The following is a 27,241-nucleotide window of genomic DNA, read 5'->3' as shown; positions in this document are numbered from 1 at the left end:
TCGTCCTAGGAGAGGTCGGAGGGAGGAGGTAAAGTAAGTTTTGTATGCGAGGGGCTTGAACGTCCAACAGGCGTTTGTTAGCGTGCTAGATAGGAATGAATGGAGGCAAGTAGTTTTTATGACTTGTCGTGCTGTTGGAGTGTAATCAAGGTAACATTTATGAAGAGATTTAGAGAAACCAGTTAGCGTGGTGGTTGGGAGTACAGCGCCTGCACTCCGAAGGAGGGTTGTGGATATTACATTTAGACGGGCATCAAAACCGAAGTATTGGCGCGCTTCTGGCATGACGGTGATGGAGTGAGTGATGATGAAATTATTTTTTTCGGGTCACCCTGCCTCGGTGGGAGACAGCTAGTATGTGTTTATATATATATATATATATATATATACATATATATACATATATATATATACATATATATACATATATATATATACATATATATACATATATATATATATACATATATATATATACATATATATACACATATATATATATACATATATATACATATATATATATATACATATATATACATATATATATATATACATATATATACATATATATATATATACATATATATACATATATATATATATATATATATATATATATATATACATATATATATATATACATATATATACATATATATATGAGAAGTTTTTACAAAGTAGAAGTGATGCAAGGAGGGAAGAGTATATGGAGAAAAAGAGAGAAGTTAAGAGAGTGGTGAAGCAATGTAAAAAGAGAGCAAATGAGAGAGTGGGTGAGATGTTATCAACAAATTTTGTTGAAAATAAGAAAAAGTTTTGGAGTGAGATTAACAAGTTAAGAAAGCCTAGAGAACAAATGGATTTGTCAGTTAAAAATAGGAGAGGAGAGTTATTAAATGGAGAGTTAGAGGTATTGGGAAGATGGAAGGAATATTTTGAGGAATTGTTAAATGTTGATGAAGATAGGGAAGCTGTGATTTCGTGTATAGGGCAAGGAGGAATAACATCTTGTAGGAGTGAGGAAGAGCCAGTTGTGAGTGTGGGGGAAGTTCGTGAGGCAGTAGGTAAAATGAAAGGGGGTAAGGCAGCCGGGATTGATGGGATAAAGATAGAAATGTTAAAAGCAGGTGGGGATATAGTTTTGGAGTGGTTGGTGCAATTATTTAATAAATGTATGGAAGAAGGTAAGGTACCTAGGGATTGGCAGAGAGCATGCATAGTTCCTTTGTATAAAGGCAAAGGGGATAAAAGAGAGTGCAAAAATTATAGGGGGATAAGTCTGTTGAGTGTACCTGGTAAAGTGTATGGTAGAGTTATAAATTGAAAGAATTAAGAGTAAGACGGAGAATAGGATAGCAGATGAACAAGGAGGCTTTAGGAAAGGTAGGGGGTGTGTGGACCAGGTGTTTACAGTGAAACATATAAGTGAACAGTATTTAGATAAGGCTAAAGAGGTCTTTGTGGCATTTATGGATTTGGAAAAGGCGTATGACAGGGTGGATAGGGGGGCAATGTGGCAGATGTTGCAAGTGTATGGTGTAGGAGGTAGGTTACTGAAAGCAGTGAAGAGTTTTTACGAGGATAGTGAGGCTCAAGTTAGAGTATGTAGGAAAGAGGGAAATTTTTTCCCAGTAAAAGTAGGCCTTAGACAAGGATGTGTGATGTCACCGTGGTTGTTTAATATATTTATAGATGGGGTTGTAAGAGAAGTAAATGCGAGGGTCTTGGCAAGAGGCGTGGAGTTAAAAGATAAAGAATCACACACAAAGTGGGAGTTGTCACAGCTGCTCTTTGCTGATGACACTGTGCTCTTGGGAGATTCTGAAGAGAAGTTGCAGAGATTGGTGGATGAATTTGGTAGGGTGTGCAAAAGAAGAAAATTAAAGGTGAATACAGGAAAGAGTAAGGTTATGAGGATAACAAAAAGATTAGGTGATGAAAGATTGAATATCAGATTGGAGGGAGAGAGTATGGAGGAGGTGAACGTATTCAGATATTTGGGAGTGGACGTGTCAGCAGATGGGTCTATGAAAGATGAGGTGAATCATAGAATTGATGAGGGAAAAAGAGTGAGTGGTGCACTTAGGAGTCTGTGGAGACAAAGAACTTTGTCCTTGGAGGCAAAGAGGGGAATGTATGAGAGTATAGTTTTACCAACGCTCTTATATGGGTGTGAAGCGTGGGTGATGAATGTTGCAGCGAGGAGAAGGCTGGAGGCAGTGGAGATGTCATGTCTGAGGGCAATGTGTGGTGTGAATATAATGCAGAGAATTCGTAGTTTGGAAGTTAGGAGGAGGTGCGGGATTACCAAAACTGTTGTCCAGAGGGCTGAGGAAGGGTTGTTGAGGTGGTTCGGACATGTAGAGAGAATGGAGCGAAACAGAATGACTTCAAGAGTGTATCAGTCTGTAGTGGAAGGAAGGCGGGGTAGGGGTCGGCCTAGGAAGGGTTGGAGGGAGGGGGTAAAGGAGGTTTTGTGTGCGAGGGGCTTGGACTTCCAGCAGGCATGCGTGAGCGTGTTTGATAGGAGTGAATGGAGACAAATGGTTTTTAATACTTGACGTGCTGTTGGAGTGTGAGCAAAGTAACATTTATGAAGGGATTCAGGGAAACCGGCAGGCCGGACTTGAGTCCTGGAGATGGGAAGTACAGTGCCTGCACTCTGAAGGAGGGGTGTTAATGTTGCAGTTTAAAAACTGTAGTGTAAAGCACCCTTCTGGCAAGACAGTGATGGAGTGAATGATGGTGAAAGTTTTTCTTTTTCGGGCCACCCTGCCTTGGTGGGAATCGGCCGGTGTGATAATAAAATAAATAAATATATATATATATATATATATATATATATAATATATATATATATATATATATATATATATATATATATATATATATATATAATATATATATATATATATATATATATATATATATATATATATATATATATATATATATATATATATATATATATATATATATATATATATATATATATATATTATATATAATATATATATATATATATATAATATATATATATATATATATATATATATATATATAGATAGATAGATAGATAGATAGATAGATAGATATAGATAAATAGATAGATATTCATACATACACATACATACAGAGAGAGAGAGAGAGAGAGAGAGACAGAGAGAGAGATAGAGAGAGAGAGAGACAGAGAAGGGGTGGGGTTATGGTTCCCAGGCTGGATGTGACCCCAGTCAAAAGTCACGTTTCTCCCCTCCTTCCTCCCTCCCTACCTCCCTACCTCCCTCCCTCCCTACCATCCCTCCCTCCCTCCCCCCCTTACCTCCCTCCCTACCTCCCTCTTCTTTCCCACCTTTCTCTCTTTCCCTCTTGCTCCCCCCCCACTCCCTCCTCCGTTTCTCTCTCCTTCGGTATCTTCCCAGTTCTCCTGTAGCTGGTGAATTTACTCTCGTGGTAAAATGGTGCGAATATTAGAGTTGTAAGTGATACAAAAGAGGTACTTATAACAGTGTAGTAGTAGTAATAGTAGTAGTCGCAATATTAGTAGTTGTAGCAGTAATAGTAGTAGTTCTGACTGTTGTTCTTCTTGCAGGTTTAGATGCGCTGGCTTACGACCCTAACAAGTTTGCTATGGACTACCACAACATTGGCTTCCGCGAGTGCGCGGCGGAGGTAGCGCGCTATCTTGTCACCATCGAGGGCATGGATATCCAGGACCCGCTACGTCTGCGCCTCATGAGTCACCTGCAGTGCTATGCAGCGCAGCGCGACCTGGCCAACAAGCAGGCCGCGTCCTCCTGGGGATGGGGTTCCCCACAGCCTGCGCCTGCGCCCCCTTCTACGTCCTACCCATCCGGGTCTTCCCTGGGGGGATTTCAAGGGCATGTTCTGCCTTCCCCTCACGGGGCAGCCCACCACCCATCCCCCGCACATCACGCCCCCAGCGTGGGGCTAGACCAGAGCCACGGTATGTCCGCCTTCAGCGCCCCCTCCTCCAGCGGGGAGGTGGGCACCTCTGGCTGCAGCCTCGGAGGAGGAGGGCAGGTGCCCCGGCTGCCCACCACAGGAGCGGGGGCACCTCAAGTGCCCTCCGTCACCATGAGCACTGCCTCCACGCCCCACGCCAACTACCATCTCAACCTCAACGCCCACACCTTCCCCGCCAACGCACCCACCAACCTACCCAACCTTAGCCTCTCCGGCAACACCGGAAGCCTCAACCCCGCAGCTTACAACCCCGGTGGGTTGCAACCTCCAGGCACGGGAGTCAAGCCTTATAGACCCTGGGGTGCTGAGATAGCTTATTGAAGCCCACAGCACGCCCACGCCTCACTGTAATATTTTATCTCTGCCAAAGCACTGTATATATAAGTCTCACGAGGTGTGTGTGTGTGTGTAGAGAGAGAGAGAGAGAGAGAGAGAGAGAGAGAGAGAGAGAGAGAGAGAGAGAGAGAGAGAGAGAGAGAGAGAGAGAGAGAGAGAGAGAGAGAGAGAGAGAGAGAGAGAGAGAGAGAGAGAGAGAGAGAGAGAGAGAGAGAGAGAGAGAGAGAGAGATAGAGAGAGAGAGAGAATCGAGTGGAGCTTTGAGCTTACATATTGCTGTGATGTGAACTTTTAGGGACCAGGTATCATCGTTACTCTCACCATCAACAATACCTCCCACATTACTACCACTATCATCACTACCACCGGATCCACCACCACCATCATCATCATCGCCAATATAAAAACTACCAAAAAATACCTTTATAGTGAAAGTCATCATCGTCATTATCACCATCACCGCTACCACCATCACCGCTACCACCATCACCGCTACCACCATCACCACCATTACTCCTACCATCACCACCACTACCGCTACCAACGCTACCATCACCATCACTACCACCACCATTACCCCTACTATCACCACCATCACCACCACCACCATGAGTACCACCACCGTCATCACCACTACCACCACCACTACCACCACCACTACCACCACCACTACCACCATCACCACCACCATCATTTTCATTAGTCTTAGTGCAATAACGTCTTGTGTAAATACCGTGTAAATGACTAGTGTAAATACCGTGTAAATGTCTAGTGTAAATACCGTGTAAATGTCTAGTGTAAATACCGTGTAAATGTCTAGTGTAAATACCGTGTAAATGTCTAGTGTAAATACCGTGTAAATGTCTAGTGTAAATGAACGAGTTTCATATTTTTTATCATTTGTAAAATAAATAAAACAAATAAAGTAATATAAAGCCACTCTGTGTACTTTATACCCAAGACGGTGTATGGCCCCAGCGGGTTTATCGTTTCCTCGGGAATACAAGAACCAGACGTATCCCTGACTCCTGCACCTTAGTGATCCAGGAAAGGTATCCCAGTATTGCATGACCCCAGCCCTCTCTACCTCAGCACACTCGGAAGGACGTGATGTCAGTGCCTCAGAAAATAGACAAGTTTATAAATTAGACGCTTGTGCAGAATTTGGAAATTTTTATCGAGGAAATATTTCACCAGTCAGTGAAAAGGAATAGTGCAGAGTGCGGCATCAGCTTCTAATGTGGTTACATATGAACGGTGAGGATGTGAAGTTAAGCAGAAGAGGCTTTCGTAAGTCCCCCCTTAAAACTAATATCCAAATTTCTTCAATAGAAATGTTAAAATTAGGACGATGCACATCACAGACTAATTTAAATCTCCCATTAAGAAACCCCAACTCACAAGCTTTCTCAGGAGGTTTTCTCTTGTTATCTCAGAATAATATCCTAATTTACACCTGTACATTAAGTTTAAAGCCGCTCAGAAGTTGCCTTATCAAGTTATCAGAGTTAAAGTGTCGAAGCCAATCAGATGAGACACAAAAATCGCATCAAAAGCACTGAAAACTCTCCATTTTTCCCCCTTTGCTCCCTCGCCTTAAGTAATCAATTTTGTAAGGTGATCACCGGTTGTCCATGTTCACCCATCAGTAATAATGAGTACCTAGGTGTTAGTCGACTGGTGTGGGTCGCATCCTGGGACAAAACTGACCTAATTTGCCCGAAATACTCAGCATAACAAGCGGCTTTCTAGCAGTATGTCACTGATGTCAGCTAGGACTGTATACCTTGTACATGTACTTGTAGAAATAAAGATATTATTATTATTATTATTATTATTATTATTATTATTATTATTATTATTATTATTATTATTATTATTATTATTATTATTGAAGCTCTCCTTGTCCTGGTGCGAGGCGTCGACCAAGTTAGCAGCTACGATTTTCCTAACAGACTCAGTCACACTGTTAAGGTTTATGATAGAAACTTCTTTGAAGGAACGAGACTGACTTGTCGTAGCACAACTCTCGTAAAAGCCCCGAGTGTATTTTTGTATATTAAGGTCTTCAGTGTACCGACCTTAAAGGTTAGAAAAAAAAGACTGAGGGAATGGTAGGGACGATGACGGTGCAACGGAATTGAAGTAACGTCAAATGTCATTAAGGGAGCACAACACTACCTACCAGACACCGTTCAGTCACCATTACCTACCAGACACTGTTCAGTCACCATTACCTACCAGACACCGTTCAGTCACCATTACCTACCAGACACCGTTCAGTCACCATTACCTACCAGACACCGTTCAGTCACCATTACCTACCAGACACCGTTCAGTCACCATTACCTACCAGACACTGTTCAGTCACCATTACCTACCAGACACCGTTCAGTCACCATTACCTACCAGACACCGTTCAGTCACCATTAACTACCAGACACCGTTCAGTCACCATTACCTACCAGACACTGTTCAGTCACCATTACCTACCAGACACCGTTCAGTCACCATTACCTACCAGACACCGTTCAGTCACCATTACCTACCAGACACTGTTCAGTCACCATTACCTACCAGACACTGTTCAGTCACCATTACCTACCAGACACTGTTCAGTCACCACTACCTACCAGACACCGTTCAGTCACCATTACCTACCAGACACTGTTCAGTCACCATTACCTACCAGACACTGTTCAGTCACCATTACCTACCAGACACCGTTCAGTCACCATTACCTACCAGACACCGTTCAGTCACCATTACCTACCAGACACCGTTCAGTCACCATTACCTACCAGACACTGTTCAGTCACCATTACCTACCAGACACTGTTCAGTCACCATTACCTACCAGACACTGTTCAGTCACCATTACCTACCAGACACCGTTCAGTCACCATTACCTACCAGACACCGTTCAGTCACCATTACCTACCAGACACTGTTCAGTCACCATTACCTACCTGACACTGTTCAGTCACCATTACCTACCAGACACCGTTCAGTCACCATTACCTACCAGACACCGTTCAGTCACCATTACCTACCAGACACCGTTCAGTCACCATTGCCTACCAGACACCGTTCAGTCACCATTACCTACCTGACACTGTTCAGTCACCATTACCTACCAGACACTGTTCAGTCACCATTACCTACCAGACTCTGTTCAGTCACCATTACCTACCTGACACTGTTCAGTCACCATTACCTACCTGACACCGTTCAGTCACCATTACCTACCTGACACCGTTCAGTCACCATTACCTACCAGACACCGTTCAGTCACCATTACCTACCAGACACTGTTCAGTCACCATTACCTACCTGACACTGTTCAGTCACCATTACGTACCAGACACTGTTCAGTCACCATTACCTACCAGACACTGTTCAGTCACCATTACCTACCTGACACTGTTCAGTCACCATTACCTACCAGACACTGTTCAGTCACCATTACCTACCTGACACTGTTCAGTCACCATTACCTACCTGACACTGTTCAGTCACCATTACCTACCTGACACTGTTCAGTCACCATTACCTACCAGACACTGTTCAGTCACCATTACCTACCAGACACTGTTCAGTCACCATTACCTACCAGACACTGTTCAGTCACCATTACCTACCAGACACTGTTCAGTCACCATTACCTACCAGACACTGTTCAGTCACCATTACCTACCTGACACTGTTCAGTCACCATTACCTACCAGACACTGTTCAGTCACCATTACCTACCAGACACCGTTCAGTCACCATTACCTACCAGACACTGTTCAGTCACCATTACCTACCAGACACTGTTCAGTCACCATTACCTACCAGACACTGTTCAGTCACCATTACCCACCTGACACTGTTCAGTCACCATTACCTACCTGACACTGTTCAGTCACCATTACCTACCAGACACCGTTCAGTCACCATTACCTACCAGACACTGTTCAGTCACCATTACCTACCTGACACTGTTCAGTCACCATTACCTACCTGACACTGTTCAGTCACCATTACCTACCAGACACCGTTCAGTCACCATTACCTACCAGACACTGTTCAGTCACCATTACCTACCAGACACTGTTCAGTCACCATTACCTACCAGACACTGTTCAGTCACCATTACCTACCAGACACTGTTCAGTCACCATTACCTACCAGACACTGTTCAGTCACCATTACCTACCAGACACTGTTCAGTCACCATTACCTACCAGACACTGTTCAGTCACCATTACCTACCAGACACTGTCCGTACACCATTATCTACCAGACACTGTTCAGTCACCATTACCTACCAGACACTGTTCAGTCACCATTACCTACCAGACACTGTTCAGTCACCATTACCTACCAGACACTGTTCAGTCACCATTACCTACCAGACACTGTTCAGTCACCATTACCTACCAGACACTGTTCAGTCACCATTACCTACCAGACACTGTTCAGTCACCATTACCTACCAGACACTGTTCAGTCACCATTACCTACCAGACACTGTTCAGTCACCATTACCTACCAGACACTGTTCAGTCACCATTACCTACCAGACACTGTTCAGTCACCATTACCTACCAGACACTGTTCAGTCACCATTACCTACCAGACACTGTTCAGTCACCATTACCTACCAGACACTGTTCAGTCACCATTACCTACCAGACACTGTTCAGTCACCATTACCTACCAGACACTGTTCAGTCACCATTACCTACCAGACACTGTTCAGTCACCATTACCTACCAGACACCGTTCAGTCACCATTACCTACCAGACACTGTTCAGTCACCATTACCTACCAGACACTGTTCAGTCACCATTACCTACCAGACACTGTTCAGTCACCATTACCTACCAGACACTGTTCAGTCACCATTACCTACCAGACACTGTTCAGTCACCATTACCTACCAGACACCGTTCAGTCACCATTACCTACCAGACACTGTTCAGTCACCATTACCTACCAGACACTGTTCAGTCACCATTACCTACCAGACACTGTTCAGTCACCATTACCTACCAGACACTGTTCAGTCACCATTACCTACCAGACACTGTTCAGTCACCATTACCTACCAGACACTGTTCAGTCACCATTACCTACCAGACACCGTTCAGTCACCATTACCTACCAGACACTGTTCAGTCACCATTACCTACCAGACACTGTTCAGTCACCATTACCTACCAGACACCGTTCAGTCACCATTACCTACCAGACACTGTTCAGTCACCATTACCTACCAGACACCGTTCAGTCACCATTACCTACCAGACACTGTTCAGTCACCATTACCTACCAGACACCGTTCAGTCACCATTACCTACCAGACACTGTTCAGTCACCATTACCTACCAGACACTGTTCAGTCACCATTACCTACCAGACTCTGTTCAATGAAATTCACAGAGGAACATAAGACGTAAAGTCTGGAAAATGTAGATCCCCTCTATATTTTCTAGGAAAAAATATGCAAATTTCACCCTAAGGACAATTTACTATTACTGAAAAATATTTTTAATTTCAGGAATAATTCCTTATTTTGTTTTACTCAAAAAGATACAAAATAAATCAAAGAAATCGTAAATTACGCAGGATTACAATTATTGGTGACAGAGTTGTCAGTAAATATACTGAAGGTAAACAAGTAGGGTATCCAACTGTGTGTGGAGGATCGTTCACTTGCTTCGTATTACACAAGTTAAACCTGGTAGACTCTGCTTGGTCAAGAGTCTCACTTAAAGTGTAAATAAGACAATACGGGTTGTGGCATTTTATTGTGAAGACGTTTGGTTCACCAGAGAGCTTATTAATGATTTTATATAGGCCCTAATGAGCGAAACTTCTTCTCAATAGCATGCCATAACCCGCATTGTGTCTTATTTGTATACTGTACGTATACTCTGCCACTGTATTACTACAGATATCTCAAATATGCTGCACATGATCGTGTATATAGTTTTCAGAACTAATTTTTTGGGTCATGGGCTAGTGGTTCCTGTGTTTGACTGCGAGTCTGACCGGAGGTAATATCATTAAGCAAGATGACTTTTATACTGGCGACAGTAACTGTTACAAGATGGTAAGATGGTTCATTGGCCTTAATCTTTTTTTTTTTTTTTTTTTTTTATTCGCCGGTATTCTCCCGGCCCGGGTCTTTTCCAAGTAGTGGTGACCCGGCCTTGGCTCCCTATCTGGGGAGTGTCTCGAGACTTAAGTCTCCCATGGGAGGAGGTACAGTACCTTCTCATCTTTGGGACCAAGTGTCCCCAGGCCTAGCCACATTCCCCGCCCTCACGGGGCTCGTAGGGAGAAGCTAGGCCTCTGGTCTGCCATCTACCCCGCCTCAAAGGGGCTCGTGGGGATGGCAGTCTTATGAGCTGCAGATGGTAGCAAGCTCAGGCCTCTTTGGCCTTAATCAGTGGTCTTGTCAGTTATAAGGGATAATTTATAAGCCAAGTTGCAATAGACGATGATTATGTAACTAGGTACAACAGGGCCGATCTTGGCCCGGCCCGATGACAAATACACTATTACTCAGAGCAATACTAGCCTCTGCACCAGAACGACTCCTAAACTGATAGCCAAAGGCTATGTCTGTGCCTTTGACGGCTGTTTCCTTTGGTGGCAGGTGAAGGTGTGACTACACAAGGTGCATACAACCAGGAGATAACCTCCTACACATTATACCAGTATTATGGGTTTACCCAGTTACACATAGTTTCAAACAATATGAATTAGAGTACTGCCATGATATTCATAGTAGGGGGTAATAAAAGTCAACTAAATCAATATCTACACGTAGCTACTGATCAAGGAAGATCCTGTCTAGGCTGTAAGGAGAGCAGCATTACCTCAGTATCAACACTAAAACCAGATTAGGCTATCTACCCCCAACAATATCTACCAGCTCATTGTTATGATGAACAAGACATATGTGAGGCTCTTTAGTATCTTTAATTCTTAAACGTGTTGCCTACACAGCAGACTTCTTTAGTCGAATACAGAGGTGATTAAAATTGGAGACAGCAGAAGAAGTGCAGAGGTAAAGATGTGATCAATCCATTACTAAAATTATTTTTTCTTTTGCCCTGACAAAAAAATAGTAGACAGAAGCCCCACGAAACAAAATACAAAGGAAATGGAGCATGTACATCAGCCTATTTCTTTCTTCAGAAGCATGATAAAGCCTGAGGCACAGTTGTAACTCACACCCCGTCATGCTACACGCCATCCTATCTACCTTGTCACTGGCATTATCACAGCTAATTCCTGATCCTGTTCTGATCAGGAAAAGATAGGTTCGCCAGGACAGGTCCTGGCCCGGGTCTTCTCCATGCGGTGACCCGGCAGCTGTTCTGATCAACACAGGAGTAATTTGTGATATCTATTATGACAGTCCAAACATTGATAGTGCACAGTACCGACATGTCGATGAATAACACTTGGATACATTTATTTACTGCTGCTTTCAGTGTTATAAACGCCTGTATTCGACTGAAGGAACCAGTCGTACAGGCGCAATGTTTAGGCAATGAAGAAACCTAAGTGTTACACATGAGGCTTCATCGGCACATTTTTACAGTGTTGTGTGCAAACATGATTCTCAGGTGCTTGGAGTGTAAACTTGGAGCCACAGAAAACGTTGACTGTGTTACTGAAGTATGACCGTTGCTCGTCTCAGTGCGGCCAGCTATGTTAGTGTTAGTCCCACAGGTGGTCTACTGTAGCTATGTTAGTGTTAGTCCCACAGGTGGTCTACTGTAGCTATGTTAGTGTTAGTCCCACAGGTGGTCTACTGTAGCTATGTTAGTGTTAGTCCCACAGGTGGTCTACTGTAGCTATGTTAGTGTTAGTCCCACAGGTGGTCTACTGTAGCTATGTTAGTGTTAGTCCCACAGGTGGTCTACTGTAGCTATGTTAGTGTTAGTCCCACAGGTGGTCTACTGTAGCTATGTTAGTGTTAGTCCCACAGGTGGTCTACTGTAGCTATGTTAGTGTTAGTCCCACAGGTGGTCTACTGTAGCTATGTTAGTGTTAGTCCCACAGGTGGTCTACTATAGCTATGTTAGTGTTAGTCCCACAGGTGGTCTACTGTAGCTATGTTAGTGCTAGTCCCACTGGTGGTCTACTGTAGCTATGTTAGTGTTAGTCCCACAGGTGGTCTACTGTAGCTATATTAGTGTTAGTCCCACAGGTGGTCTACTGTAGCTATCTTAGTGTTAGTCCCACTGATGGTCTACTGTAGCTATGTTAGTGTTAGTCCCACAGGTGGTCTTCTGTAGCTATGTTAGTGTTAGACCCAGAGGTGGTCTACTGTAGCTATGTTAGTGTTAGTCCCACAGGTGGTCTACTACAGCTATGTTAGTGTTAGACCCACAGGTGGTCTACTGTAGCTATGTTAGTGTTAGTCCCACAGGTGGTCTACTGTAGCTATGTTAGTGTTAGTCCCACAGGTGGTCTACTGTAGCTATGTTAGTGTTAGTCCCACAGGTGGTCTACTGTAGTTATGTTAGTGTTAGTCTCACAGGTGGTCTACTGTAGCTATGTTAGTGTTAGACTCACAGGTGGTCTACTGTAGCTATGTTAGTGTTATCCCCACAGGTGGTCTACTGTAGCTATGTTAGTGTTAGACCCACAGGTGGTCTACTGTAGCTATGTTAGTGTTAGTCCCACAGGTGGTCTACTGTAGTTATGTTAGTGTTAGTCCCACAGGTGGTCTACTGTAGCTATGTTAGTGTTAGTCCCACAGGTGGTCTACTGTAGCTATGTTAGTGTTAGTCCCACAGGTGGTCTACTGTAGCTATGTTAGTGTTAGTCCCACACGTGGTCTACTGTAGCTATGTTAGTGTTAGTCTCACAGGTGGTCTACTGTAGTTATGTTAGTGTTAGTCCCACAGGTGGTCTACTGTAGCTATGTTAGTGTTAGTCCCACAGGTGGTCTACTGTAGCTATGTTAGTGTTAGTCTCACAAGTGGTCTAGTGTAGTTATGTTAGTGTTAGTCCCACAGGTGGTCTACTGTAGCTATGTTAGTGTTAGTCCCACAGGTGGTCTACTGTAGCTATGTTAGTGTTAGTCCCACACGTGGTCTACTGTAGCTATGTTAGTGTTAGTCTCACAGGTGGTCTATTGTAGTTATGTTAGTGTTAGTCCCACAGGTGGTCTACTGTAGCTATGTTAGTGTTAGTCCCACAGGTGGTCTACTGTAGCTATGTTAGTGTTAGTCTCAGAGGTGGTCTAGTGTAGTTATGTTAGTGTTAGTCCCACAGATGGTCTACTGTAGCTATGTTAGTGTTAGTCCCACAGGTGGTCTACTGTAGCTATGTTAGTGTTAGTCCCACAGGTGGTCTACTGTAGCTATGTTAGTGTTAGTCCCACAGGTGGTCTACTGTAGCTATGTTAGTGTTAGTCCCACAGGTGGTCTACTGTAGTTATGTTAGTGTTAGTCCCACAGGTGGTCTACTGTAGCTATGTTAGTGTTAGTCCCACAGGTGGTCTACTGTAGCTATGTTAGTGTTAGTCCCACACGTGGTCTACTGTAGCTATGTTAGTGTTAGACCCAGAGGTGGTCTACTGTAGCTATGTTAGTGTTAGACCCACAGGTGGTCTACTGTAGCTATGTTAGTGTTAGACTCACAGATGGTCTACTGTAGCTATGTTAGTGTTAGTCCCACAGGTGGTCTACTGTAGCTATGTTAATGCTAGACCCACAGGTGGTCTACTGTAGCTATCTTAGTGTTAGTCCCACAGGTGGTCTACTATAGCTATGTTAGTGTTAGTCCCACAGGTGGTCTACTGTAGCTATGTTAGTGTTAGTCCCACAGGTGGTCTACTGTAGCTATGTTAGTGTTAGTCCCACAGGTGGTCTACTGTAGCTATGTTAGTGCTAGTCCCACTGGTGGTCTACTGTAGCTATGTTAGTGTTAGTCCCACAGGTGGTCTACTGTAGCTATGTTAGTGCTAGTCCCACAGGTGGTCTACTGTAGCTTTGTTAGTGTTAGTCCCACAGGTGGTCTACTGTAGCTATGTTAGTGTTAGTCCCACTGGTGGTCTACTGTAGCTATGTTAGTGTTAGTCCCACTGGTGGTCTACTGTAGCTATATTAGTGTTAGTCCCACAGGTGGTCTACTGTAGCTATGTTAGTGCAAGTCCCACTGATAGCCTACTGTAGCTATGTTAGTGTTAGTCCCACAGGTGGTCTACTGTAGCTATGTTAGTGTTAGACCCAGAGCTGGTCTACTGTAGCTATGTTCTTGTTAGTCCCGCAGGTGGTCTACTATAGCTATGTTAGTGTTAGACCCACAGGTGGTGTACTGTAGCTATGTTAGTGTCAGTCCCCAGGTAGTCTACTGTAGCTATGTTAGTGTTAGACCCACAGGTGGTCTACTGTAGGTATGTTAGTGTTAGACCCACAGGTGGTCTACTATAGCTATGTTAGTGTTAGACCCACAGGTGGTCTACTGTAGCTATGTTAGTGTTAGTCCCACAGGTGGTCTACTGTAGTTATGTTAGTGTTAGTCCCACAAGTGGTCTACTGTAGCTATGTTAGTGTTAGACTCACAGGTGGTCTACTGTAGCTATGTTAGTGTTATCCCCACAGGTGGTCTACTGTAGCTATGTTAGTGTTAGTCCCACAGGTGGTCTAGTGTAGCTATGTTAGTGTTAGTCCCACAGGTGGTCTACTGTAGTTATGTTAGTGTTAGTCCCACAGGTGGTCTACTATAGCTATGTTAGTGTTAGTCCCACAGGTGGTCTACTGTAGCTATGTTAGTGTTAGTCCCACAGGTGGTCTACTGTAGCTATGTTAGTGTTAGTCCCACAGGTGGTCTACTGTAGCTATGTTAGTGTTAGTCCCACAGGTGGTCTACTGTAGTTATGTTAGTGTTAGTCCCACAGGTGGTCTACTGTAGATATGTTAGTGTTAGTCCCACAGGTGGTCTACTGTAGCTATGTTAGTGTTAGTCCCACAGGTGGTCTACTGTAGTTATGTTAGTGTTAGTCCCACAGGTGGTCTACTGTAGCTATGTTAGTGTTAGTCCCACAGGTGGTCTACTGTAGCTATGTTAGTGTTAGTCCCACAGGTGGTCTACTGTAGTTATGTTAGTGTTAGTCCCACAGGTGGTCTACTGTAGCTATGTTAGTGTTAGTCCCACAGGTGGTCTACTGTAGCTATGTTAGTGTTAGTCCCACAGGTGGTCTACTGTAGCTATGTTAGTGTTAGTCCCACAGGTGGTCTACTGTAGCTATGTTAGTGTTAGTTCCACAGGTGGTCTACTGTAGCTATGTTAGTGTTAGTCCCACAGGTGGTCTACTGTAGCTATGTTAGTGTTAGTTCCACAGGTGGTCTACTGTAGCTATGTTAGTGTTAGTCCCACAGGTGGTCTACTGTAGCTATGTTAGTGTTAGTCTCACAGGTGGTCTAGTGTAGTTATGTTAGTGTTAGTCTCACAAGTGGTCTAGTGTAGTTATGTTAGTGTTAGTCCCACAGGTGGTCTACTGTAGCTATGTTAGTGTTAGTCTCACAGGTGGTCTAGTGTAGTTATGTTAGTGTTAGTCTCACAAGTGGTCTAGTGTAGTTATGTTAGTGTTAGTCCCACAGGTGGTCTACTGTAGCTATGTTAGTGTTAGTCTCACAGGTGGTCTAGTGTAGTTATGTTAGTGTTAGTCTCACAGGTGGTCTAGTGTAGTTATGTTAGTGTTAGTCCCACAGGTGGTCTAGTGTAGTTATGTTAGTGTTAGTCCCACAGGTGGTCTACTGTAGCTATGTTAGTGTTAGTCTCACAGGTGGTCTAGTGTAGTTATGTTAGTGTTAGTCTCACAAGTGGTCTAGTGTAGTTATGTTAGTGTTAGTCTCACAAGTGGTCTAGTGTAGTTATGTTAGTGTTAGTCTCACAGGTGGTCTACTGTAGTTATGTTAGTGTTAGTCTCACAAGTGGTCTAGTGTAGTTATGTTAGCGTTAGTCCCACAGGTGGTCTACTGTAGCTATGTTAGTGTTAGTCCCACAGGTGGTCTAGTGTAGTTATGTTAGTGTTAGTCCCACAGGTGGTCTACTGTAGCTCTGTTAGTGTTAGTCCCACAGGTGGTCTACTGTAGCTCTGTTAGTGTTAGTCCCACAGGTGGTCTACTGTAGCTCTGTTAGTGTTAGTCCCACAGGTGGTCTACTGTAGCTCTGTTAGTGTTAGTCCCACAGGTGGTCTACTGTAGCTCTGTTAGTGTTAGTCCCACAGGTGGTCTACTGTAGCTCTGTTACCTTTGGGTTCAGACAGGAATTCTGTCTAATGATGGTAACAAGTCTTTCAACACCATATATTCTGCAGGCTGCTGCAGTGCAGCCTGGAGACTGCAGTGGCTTTCTGCAGCCTGGAGACTGCAGGAGCTTTCTGCGGCAGCAGACTTTTATTTTTCTTCTTAAATGACGTACTTAATTAAGTGTTGGAGGTCGGAGAATGGGAAGGGAGAGCGAGAAAACTGAAGTGTGCAAACGGGTAACAGGCATAAAAATGGGAAATGAATAAGATTGTAAAGTCGTCTTTACGGGACATGACTGGGAACAATAGATTGAAATGCTCAGTTTTATATACGGAAAGGTTACTTAAACAAATTAATGCTGATATTATTACTTGTGTATTATCTGGTTAATGGAGGCATAAAATATATGGACAAAACGAGGGCCATTAAGGCTGCATGACACTTGTTTATCACTGGTAAACAATACTTTAATACCTAAGGAATGAAAGTATACTCTTAGTGTATTTACACCGAAGTAAATACACCTATAAATTACTGAGAGGAATCGACAAGGTGGATAGAGACAGGATGTTCCAGAGATGGGACACAGCAACAAGGGGTCACAATTGGAAGTTGAAAACTCAGATGAGTTATATAAATGTTAGTAAGTTCTGTTTCAGTCATAGAGTTGTCAGGAAGTGGAATAGCCTGGAGAGTGATGTAGTGGAGGCAGGATCCATACATAGCTTTAGGAAGAGGTATGATAAAACTCGGGGAGCAGGGAGAATGACCTGGTAGCGACTAGTGAAGAGGCGAGGCCAGGAGCTGTGAATCAACCCGTATAATCACAATTAGGTGAGCACAATTATACTGGAGTGGACATACACATAAAGAATAAACAGGTACAATACAGTGACTGGAACAGCTCTCATAATGAGGTCCGGGGGTCGATCCCCGGTACGGGTAGAAACATAAGGACGTGTTTCCTTAAGACACCTGTTGTCCATGTTCACCTATTAGTAAAATAGGTACCTGGGTGTTAGTCGACTGGTATGGGTCGCATCCTGGGGACAAACTTGACCTAATTTGCCCGAAATGCTCTGCATAACAAGGGGCTTTCTATATAATAGTATATATACCCTGTATACCTCGAACTTCTAGAAATAAATATTATTAAGCTATTTATTAGCCTGAGCGAGAAGGCCTACTGCAATGTTCTTATCTCCTAATCACGCCTCCCCCTCCATATTCCTCTCTATTCCCTGTATCCCTCCCATCCGTCCCTCACTTTCCATCCACCACCTCTCCCAGACTCCTCTTCCATGGAAGGATAATCACCGATAATTTGGGATCTCTCTCACCCCACAATTCCCACACTCCCAGCAACAGTAATCAAGGTTCTCAGTTTCAATTCATTTGGAACTCCAGCCATTCCCAGCCATTCCCAGGTGAGGGGAGATTATGGGGAAGAGGGGTGGAAAGAGGGGACGGGGGGGGAGAGGGGAACGTGGACGGGAGAGGGAAGGCTAACAGCTGAGATCCCCCTCCCCCATCCTCCCGTTGCATCTGTTACCACTTCCGGCCGTGGGAAATATTGGTTAACGGTGGGAACTAAAGACGAACCGTGGGAACTACATTATTATTATTAATCAAGGGAAGCACTAAATCCGTAGGGAGGTCATCCAGCGCCTGCGGAATGGGAGGCAATGAGGTTTGATCCTGGGGAAGTGAGAACAGGTGATGTTTCCAGGAACAAGAACCTCCTTACCGACATCAAGAAATATTCCTTGAGAGGAACGAGATCTATAAAAATAAAAACGAACCACGGACACTAAAAACAAATCACGGACACTAAAAATAAACCACGGACACTAAAAACAAATCACGGACACTAAAAATAAACCATGGACACTAAAAAACAAACCACGGACACTAAAAGCAAACCACGGACACTAAAAACAAACCACGGACACTAAAAGCAAACCACGGACCCTAAAAACAAACCACGGACACTACAAACAAACCACGGACACTACAAACAAACCACGGACACTAAAAAAAACCACGGACACTAAAACCAAATCACGGACACTAAAAATAAACCACGGACACTAAAAACAAACCACGGACACTAAAAGCAAACCACGGACACTAAAAATAAACCACGGACACTAAAAGCAAACCACGGACACTAAAAACAAACCACGGGCACTAAAAACAAACCACGGACACTACAAACAAACCACGGACACTAAAAAAAACCACGGACACTAAAAGCAAACCACGGACACTAAAAAGAAACCACGGACACTAAAAAGAAACCACGGACACTAAAAGCAAACCACGGACACTAAAACAAAAATCCACTGAGCTTTGTAGCTAAAGATGAGATTTATTTCTTGTAAACACTGGGACACTAGACCTATGAATCATTCTGAACCAATTTTTTTTTTAATGCTATGCCAATATTATTATGTGGGATGAGTCAGGTTGTAAGAGCTACCTAGGCCTGCCAGACCTAACCGGCTGGTCTGCCAGACCCAACAGGCTGGCTCTACTTGAGTAAAAGTCTGAAAATTGGTCTCTGGTGTAGTAGCAATGACTTTTTTTTTTTTTAAATTTCAGGTCATTAAAAAATCATAAACCAAATTGGTGCTTTGAAAACAATACTTACCACATATATATATATATATATATATATATATATATATATATATATATATATATATATATATATATATATATATATATACATATATTATAAATTCATATTAAGATAAACATTATAGCGCGGATGTACGATAGTTTCAGTTGCGTCACTTCCGCTTATTGATCTGCCAAATATTTCTTGACAGTTTTCCCAGACCTCGACGGGATCAATCGATACATTTGGCTGTCCCACGGCCATCAAGCTGTTTATCCTATTTTATCCAAGCATTTAATGCCACATTTACCCTCCTGTCTGATAATCCGTCTGGCAGTCATTCTCAGAGGTTATATAAGCGCCGGTAATTCCCACTCAGCTGTTTCGATTGCCATTTGGTCTAACTCGGTCTCCCTTTGGTTTTAATCGGTCTCGTTTTAGTCTAATTCGATATCCCTGTGCTCTTGATCGGGCTTACATTAGGCATAATTTATCTCTCTTGGCTATTAATCACTCTCGTTCAATTGGTCTCAAACTCTTAATCGGTCTCTCTGTGATCTGATCGGCCTCTCATCGGTCTTAATTTTCATTTTGGGTTTAATTGGCCTCCCGAGGCCGCAGTTGGTCTCCTTTTGGGCTTTATAGGTCCATAGATTATTTAACACCCTTGATTATCTGGCACCTTTGATTATTTGGCTCCTTGATTGTGTGGCATCCTTGTTTATGTGGTATCCTTGATTATCTGCCACCCTTGCTTTTACTTACACATCTTAGAAACAAACCCCCCAAAAATTAATTAAATCTTTCTATAAATTTATCTGCTTCGTATGGGCCAGTAGGCCTTCTGCAGTGTTCCTTCCTTTTTATGTTCGTATGAAATGTTTTAAGTTTTTTCTCAGTCTGTTCTTGTAATGAAAACTGGAACAGTGCCGAAAGCTAAACTAGTGATCCCGTTGTTGATAACCTGTTTCTAGGGCAGGTGACTGGGTGGCTGGGAAGCTAGGTGGCTGGGAGGTAAGGTGTGACTGGGTGGCTGGGAAGCTAGGTGGCTGGGAGGTAAGGTGTGACTGGGTGGCTGGGAAGCTAGGTGGCTGGGAGGTAAGGTGTGACTGGGTGGCTGGGAAGCTAGGTGGCTGGGAGGTAAGGTGTGACTGGGTGGCTGGGAAGCTAGGTGGCTGGGAGGTAAGGTGTGACTGGGTGGCTGGGAAGCTAGGTGGCTGAGAGGTAAGGTGTGACTGGGTGGCTGGGAAGCTAAGTGGCTGGGAGGTAAGGTGTGACTGGGTGGCTGGGAAGCTAGGTGGCTGGGAGGTAAGGTGTGACTGGGTGGCTGGGAAGCTAGGTGGCTGGGAAGCTAGGTGGCTGGGAGGTAAGGTGTGACTGGGTGGCTGGGAAGCTAGGTGGCTGGGAGGTAAGGTGTGACTGGGTGGCTGGGAAGCTAGGTGGCTGGGAGGTAAGGTGTGACTGGGTGGCTGGGAAGCTAGGTGGCTGGGAGGTAAGGTGTGACTGGGTGGCTGGGAAGCTAGGTGGCTGGGAGGTAAGGTGTGACTGGGTGGCTGGGAAGCTAGGTGGCTGGGAGGTAAGGTGTGACTGGCTGGCTGGGAAGCTAGGTGGCTGGGAGGTAAGGTGTGACTGGGTGGCTGGGAAGCTAGGTGGCTGGGAGGTAAGGTGTGACTGGGTGGCTGGGAAGCTAGGTGGCTGGGAGGTAAGGTGTGACTGGGTGGCTGGGAAGCTAGGTGGCTGGGAGGTAAGGTGTGACTGGGTGGCTGGGAAGCTAGGTGGCTGGGAGGTAAGGTGTGACTGGGTGGCTGGGAAGCTAGGTGGCTGGGAGGTAAGGTGTGACTGGGTGGCTGGGAAGCTAAGTGGCTGGGAGGTAAGGTGTGACTGGGTGGCTGGGAAGCTAGGTGGCTGAGAGGTAAGGTGTGACTGGGTGGCTGGGAAGCTAGGTGGCTGGGAGGTAAGGTGTGACTGGGTGGCTGGGAAGCTAGGTGGCTGGGAGGTAAGGTGTGACTGGGTGGCTGGGAATCTAGGTGGCTGGGAAGCTAGGTGGCTGGGAGGTAAGGTGTGACTGGGTGGCTGGGAAGCTAGGTGGCTGGGAGGTAAGGTGTGACTGGGTGGCTGGGAGGTAAGGTGTGACTGGGTGGCTGGGAAGCTAGGTGGCTGGGAGGTAAGGTGTGACTGGGTGGCTGGGAAGCTAGGTGGCTGGGAGGTAAGGTGTGACTGGGTGGCCGAGAGGTAAGGTGTGACTGGGTGGCTGGGAAGCTAGGTGGCTGGGAGGTAAGGTGTGACTGGGTGGCTGGGAAGCTAGGTGGCTGGGAGGTAAGGTGTGACTGGGTGGCTGGGAAGCTAGGTGGCTGGGAGGTAAGGTGTGACTGGGTGGCTGGGAAGCTAGGTGGCTGGGAGGTAAGGTGTGACTGGGTGGCTGGGAAGCTAGGTGGCTGGGATGTAAGGTGTGACTGGGTGGCTGGGAAGCTAGGTGGCTGGGAGGTAAGGTGAGGAATGAGAGGTTAGGTTAGGTTTTATTTGTATTTGAAATAGTGGTCAGTTCCTCAGCCTTGTAGTAGTAATGAGGTGGTCAGTCCCTCAGCCTTGTAGTAGTAATGAGGTGGTCAGTTCCTCAGCCTTGTAGTAGTAATGAGGTGGTCAGTCCCTCAGCCTTGTAGTAGTAATGAGGTGGTCAGTTCCTCAGCCTTGTAGTAGTAATGAGGTGGTCAGTCCCTCAACCTTGTAGTAGTAATGAGGTGGTCAGTTCCTCAGCCTTGTAGTAGTAATGAGGTGATCAGTCCCTCAACCTTGTAGTAGTAATGAGGTGGTCAGTTCCTCAGCCTTGTAGTAGTAATGAGGTGGTCAGTCCCTCAGCCTTGTAGTAGATTAATGAGGTGGTCAGTTCCTCAGCCTTGTAGTAGTAATGAGGTGGTCAGTTCCTCAGCCTTGTAGTAGTAATGAGGTGGTCAGTTCCTCAGCCTTGTAGTAGTAATGAGGTGGTCAGTCCCTCAGCCTTGTAGTAGCAGTTATGAGGTGGTCAGTCCCTCAGCCTTGTAGTAGTAGTTATGAGGTGGTCAGTTCCTCAGTCTTGCAGCAGTAGTTATGAGGTGGTTAGTTCCTCAGTCTTGTAGTAGTTATGAGGTGGTCAGTCCCTCAGCCTTGTAGTAGCAGTTATGAGGTGGTCAGTCCCTCAGTCTTGTAGCAGTAGTTATGAGATGGTCAGCCCCTCAATCTTGTAGCAGTAGTTATGAGGTGGTCAGTCCCTCAGTTTTGTAGCAGTAGTTATGAGGTGGTCAGTCCCTCAGTCTTGTAGCAGTAGTTATGAGGTGGTCAGTCCCTCAATCTTGTAGCAGTAGATATGAGGTGGTCAGTCCCTCACTCTTGTAGTAGTAATGAGAAGCTCAGCCCCTCACCCTTGTAGTAGTTACGAGGTGGTCAGTCCCTCAGTTTTGTAGCAGTAGTTATGAGGTGGTCAGTCCCTCAGTCTTGTAGCAGTAGTTATGAGGTGGTCAGTCCCTCAGTCTTGTAACAGTAGTTATGAGGTGGTCAGTCCCTCAGTCTTGTAGCAGTAGTTATGAGGTGGTCAGTCCCTCAGTCTTGTAGCAGTAGTTATGAGGTGATCAATCCCTCAGTCTTGTAGCAGTAGTTATGAGGTGGTCAGTCCCTCAGTCTTGTAGCAGTAGTTATGAGGTGGTCAGTCCCTCAGTCTTGTAGCAGTAGTTATGAGATGGTCAGTCCCTCAGTCTTGTAGCAGTAGTTATGAGTTGATCAATCCCTCAGTCTTGTAGCAGTAGTTATAAGGTAGTCAGTCCCTCAGTTTTGTAGCAGTAGTTATGAGGTGGTCAGTCCCTCAGTCTTGTAGCAGTAGTTATAAGGTGGTCAGTCCCTCAGTCTTGTAGCAGTAGTTATAAGGTGGTCAGTCCCTCAGTCTTGTAGCAGTAGTTATAAGGTAGTCAGTCCCTCAGTTTTGTAGCAGTAGTTATGAGGTGGTCAGTCCCTCAGTTTTGTAGCAGTAGTAGTTATGAGATGGTCAGCCCCTCAGTCTTGTAGCAGTAGTTATGAGGTGGTCAGTCTTGTAGCAGTAGTTATGAGGTGGTCAGTCCCTCAGTCTTGTAGCAGTAGTTATGAGGTGGTCAGTCCCTCAGTATTGTAGCAGTAGTTATGATGTGGTCAGTCCCTCAGTCTTGTAGCAGTAGTTATGAGGTGGTCAGTCCCTCAGTATTGTAGCAGTAGTTATGATGTGGTCAGTCCCTCAGTCTTGTAGCAGTAGTTATGAGGTGGTCAGTCCCTCAGTATTGTAGCAGTAGTTATGAGGTGGTCAGTCCTTCAGTCTTGTAGCAGTAGTTATGAGGTGGTCAGTCCCTCAGTATTGTAGCAGTAGTTATGAGGTGGTCAGTCCCCCAGTCTTGTAATGGTAGCTCTGAAGGACTTCCCGTTAATGCTTGTAGTATATGAATACAGAAATCCTCTTCTCCCCCAGATAAGTACATATGTATTGTGTGTTATATGAGTGACGTATGTCAGATATATTTGTGATATGTGCCCAGGTGATAGGACTACACCTGTGCATGATTACAGTACAACAACGTCGCATGCAGTGACGGCAACAACAACAGCAAGTTAATTATTTTTTTTATCAGTCATGAGGAAAAGTTGTGTGGGAACCCGGCGACGCTCTATCTATTAGCATAGTTGGTAACGAGCAAACAGCTTTGGTTATGAAGCTGTTGCTCTTCATACGTGGCCGTGAGAACGTGTGTTAGCAGTGCTCCCAGGCAGCGCTGACACACGTCCGCCACACGCCTCCGCACACCAACAACCAAACTCTCGTACTGCAGCTATCCTTCTCTTATTCCCCCCTATGTCTCTCTCTCTCTCTCTCCAACATTTATTACTAATCATGTGTTTGTTCGTAGTTTTAATTGATATATACGTAATGTAGACTCTTCGGAAAAGGGGTCGTCAATTTAGTTACCAGTGTTTTAATTGTTGTGGTAGGTAGTTTAATTGTTGTGATAGGTAGTTTAATTGTTGTGATAGGTAGTTTAATTGTTGTGATAGGTAGTTTAATTGTTGTGATAGGTAGTTTAATTGTTGTGGTTGGTAGTTTTATACAGGTTTAACAAACAGGTGTTTTTACCTGGATATTTCAAACGGACTGCACATTTATTACGCAGTTAAAATGTTACATTTATCATTATTGTTGACACAATGGTGAGGACAGAAGGGTTAATCTAGGATAATACAGCAAATCCACATAGAAAGATTGATTTCTATTGGGGTCCATTTGTATTGTATTTTTTTTTTTGAGGACATATGTCGTGTTTATGTTCAACAAACAGACACTACGGACATGTAAGTTCCAAAATTACAAGTTGTAGCAACTGCCGGTGGAGACATAATGTGCAGTGCAAAATTGTGTTCACTTCTGGTTTACTGTTGATATTGCAACATGACCTGACATCACTTTCATATTTTCGGACCTATTTCTTCCAAAATTTATATGTGGCCGGGTAAGAGGCAGTTGTGAATGTCGTCTAGCGCTCGTAATGCCTTATTTTTCTTTTCAATTTACGGAGAATAATCTAAAACTTACGTATTGAGTGGGTTGGTTAGGGCGGTGGCTGGCGGACGTAGGATGATGAGCCACACGCGTGAGACGGCAGCCCAACACGCGTTCCCACACGCGCCACCTGCACGCGCCTCCCTTCCGACGCGTGCCGCTGGCTTCCTCTCTACTAACATCTTTAACATACATTTCTTGAGCATTCAACGTAATTAAGAAATTTCATTATAACTCTCTTCGTCTTCAGAGAAAAAGTTGAGGACGCTTAGAAGTTACGTCAAGAAAATAAAGCTGTGTGAACCTGCTCCTGGTTGTTCTTCCGGGGAGAGGATTCGGACACCGTGTTGGCTAGGGTTGGGGGTATATAGCCAGGGAGATTCCAGCGGCCAGTCATTGTCGGAACTGACGGCAGAAGGGAGGCACTGCAATGGCACTCAACAACACGCATAGCTGTTCGCACTTCGCCAGGAAACTGTTGAAGGTATGTATAGTATTCTCTCTCTCCACTGCCTGAAGCTTGAATTATGTCATGTATTGTTACAAACGTCATTGGCATCTGACTGTATTATAAATTCATCTCCCCCACAGGTCTTCCGTGGACTACTGGTGCCCAAACGTGACGTCAGCGCTGCTAAAACCTCTTTCCAAGACTACGGGCATCCCCACGAGCACGCCTTTTGCGCTACCTACGAGGAGGCCCAGAATGCCCATAACGAGCGTATGGAACGATATGCAGAGATGATGTGTGGGGAGGAGCACATCCTGAGTCACTTCCAGACCACGAAGGACCCTTCCTGAGTCACTACCAATGAAGGACGCTTGCTGAGTCACTACCAGACAACGCGGGACCCTTCCTGAGTCACTACCAGACAACGCGGGACCCTTCCTGAGTCACTACCAGACCACGAAGGACCCTTCCTGAGTTATTACCAATGAGGGACGCTTACTGAGTCACCACCAGACAACGAGGGACCCTCCTGAGTCACTAAGACCTACTGAATCACTCAGACCTACACCGTGACCCCCCGTCAAGAATGTCAACAATTCTCCCTGGACCAGCCATGGGCCACTACAAGTCACCACGGATCCGTCTTTCACAACAAATCATCACATTGGTCTTCTGTTGACTTCATACCATCCTGCAGTCATCCCAAGGTCACGGCATGTTCGTTCTGTCACTATAATTCATGCGAATATTAGTGACGACTTAGTTGCCTCAGTGATGATTCCTGTTGAAGGTGGAGGGCCGAACACCACGTCCTGTTGAACCCTCTATAAGTTATTCGTCTAAGAGCAAGCATTTCGAAGCAGTCGCGTTGCTGCTCATCTGTAGTGCCTACCAGGCCCATTACTTCACAAGGATTTATTTATGTAGCTTCTGGACTGTTTCTACGTGCACTCAGACTCTGCAGTCCACAAGTCTTAAGACAAGAAACTACAGCATCAGATTAAAAGTCAAAAGATTTGGCTATTCAGAATGTTTTATTGAAAGAAATGGTTAAGTCAAAATCAGCGCTAGTTACTGTGATTACGTCAAAACGACAAGATTAATCTCAGTTTTCTGGAGATTTCATCTTTCAAAATATCCATCATTGAATGGGGTAGTGACATGTTCACCTCGGCAACTTTCATCACCCACACCATCTTGGTACAAGCGGAACTAATCACATTGCATGGGCCAGTAGGCTTCCTTCAGTGTTCCTCTGATGCTTCACTTCCTGACCTTTCACCTGACCTCAGTCGCTGAGTGTTTTATTCAAGATGCATTATTCTTATTTTTTTACGAATTTAAGGAAGCTCTCGCCCCCTCTCTGTCCCACCGAGTGAAAAATTGTTCCAGCGAAAGCTTCCCTGTACATAGTGTCTTCTTGTCACTGTTAGAGCCAAAAAAAAAAAAAAAAAAATATGAAAGCAAAACATTGGGAACTCTTACAAAATTATTAATTCTTTACAGCAAAACAGTGTAACCGAACGTTGAAATTATTATCCCACTAGCATCAAAAATTGTACCGCATTACCTTAACCAGATGGGTAACTATGGTATCCTTGGTCGTCCCTACGGGTGAGTGAGGAGCCAGGGTAATGTAGCACTTGCAAACACCCTTCCCCGTTGCATTAATAAAATATATATACACTTATTTCCTGATTGTGTATACACCCAGAAGTGTGTTTCTCTGTGTACATTTGAGATTTTAATTCTTATCCCAGTAATTATTCTTACTTCTATAAGGTCAGTCTATACCAACATTTATATTGTGTCCATAAATGATAACATTTTCATTATATTCATTGATTAATTTGGATTTTCTTTGGGGAAGATGATTGTCAACAGTATCAATCATATTATGTATTCATGGAAATAAAGGAATATTGATAATTTTTTTTTTAATTTTCATTACCATTTCATATATATATATATATATATATATATATATATATATATATATATATATATATATATATATATATAT

General features: G+C 44.3%; 1 protein-coding gene across 1 annotated transcript in view; it reads left to right on the top strand.

Annotated features, from left to right (window-relative positions):
* Positions 1-5,288, top strand: part of Hey (Hairy/E(spl)-related with YRPW motif) — a 33,547-nt gene extending 28,259 nt beyond the window's left edge. Inside the window, exon 3 of the mRNA XM_053773926.2 lies at positions 3,596-5,288. Coding sequence (XP_053629901.1) covers positions 3,596-4,311 — 716 coding nt within the window. The 3' untranslated portion in view covers positions 4,312-5,288. The remainder of the gene's footprint in view (positions 1-3,595) is intronic.
* The last annotated feature ends 21,953 nt before the right edge of the window (positions 5,289-27,241 follow it).

The sequence above is a fragment of the Cherax quadricarinatus genome, chromosome 1 (assembly GCF_038502225.1).
Source record: "Cherax quadricarinatus isolate ZL_2023a chromosome 1, ASM3850222v1, whole genome shotgun sequence".
NCBI classification, from domain to species: domain Eukaryota; kingdom Metazoa; phylum Arthropoda; class Malacostraca; order Decapoda; family Parastacidae; genus Cherax; species Cherax quadricarinatus.
The sequence above is the reverse complement of the archived record's forward strand: the minus strand, read 5'-3'. Positions and strand labels throughout refer to the sequence as shown.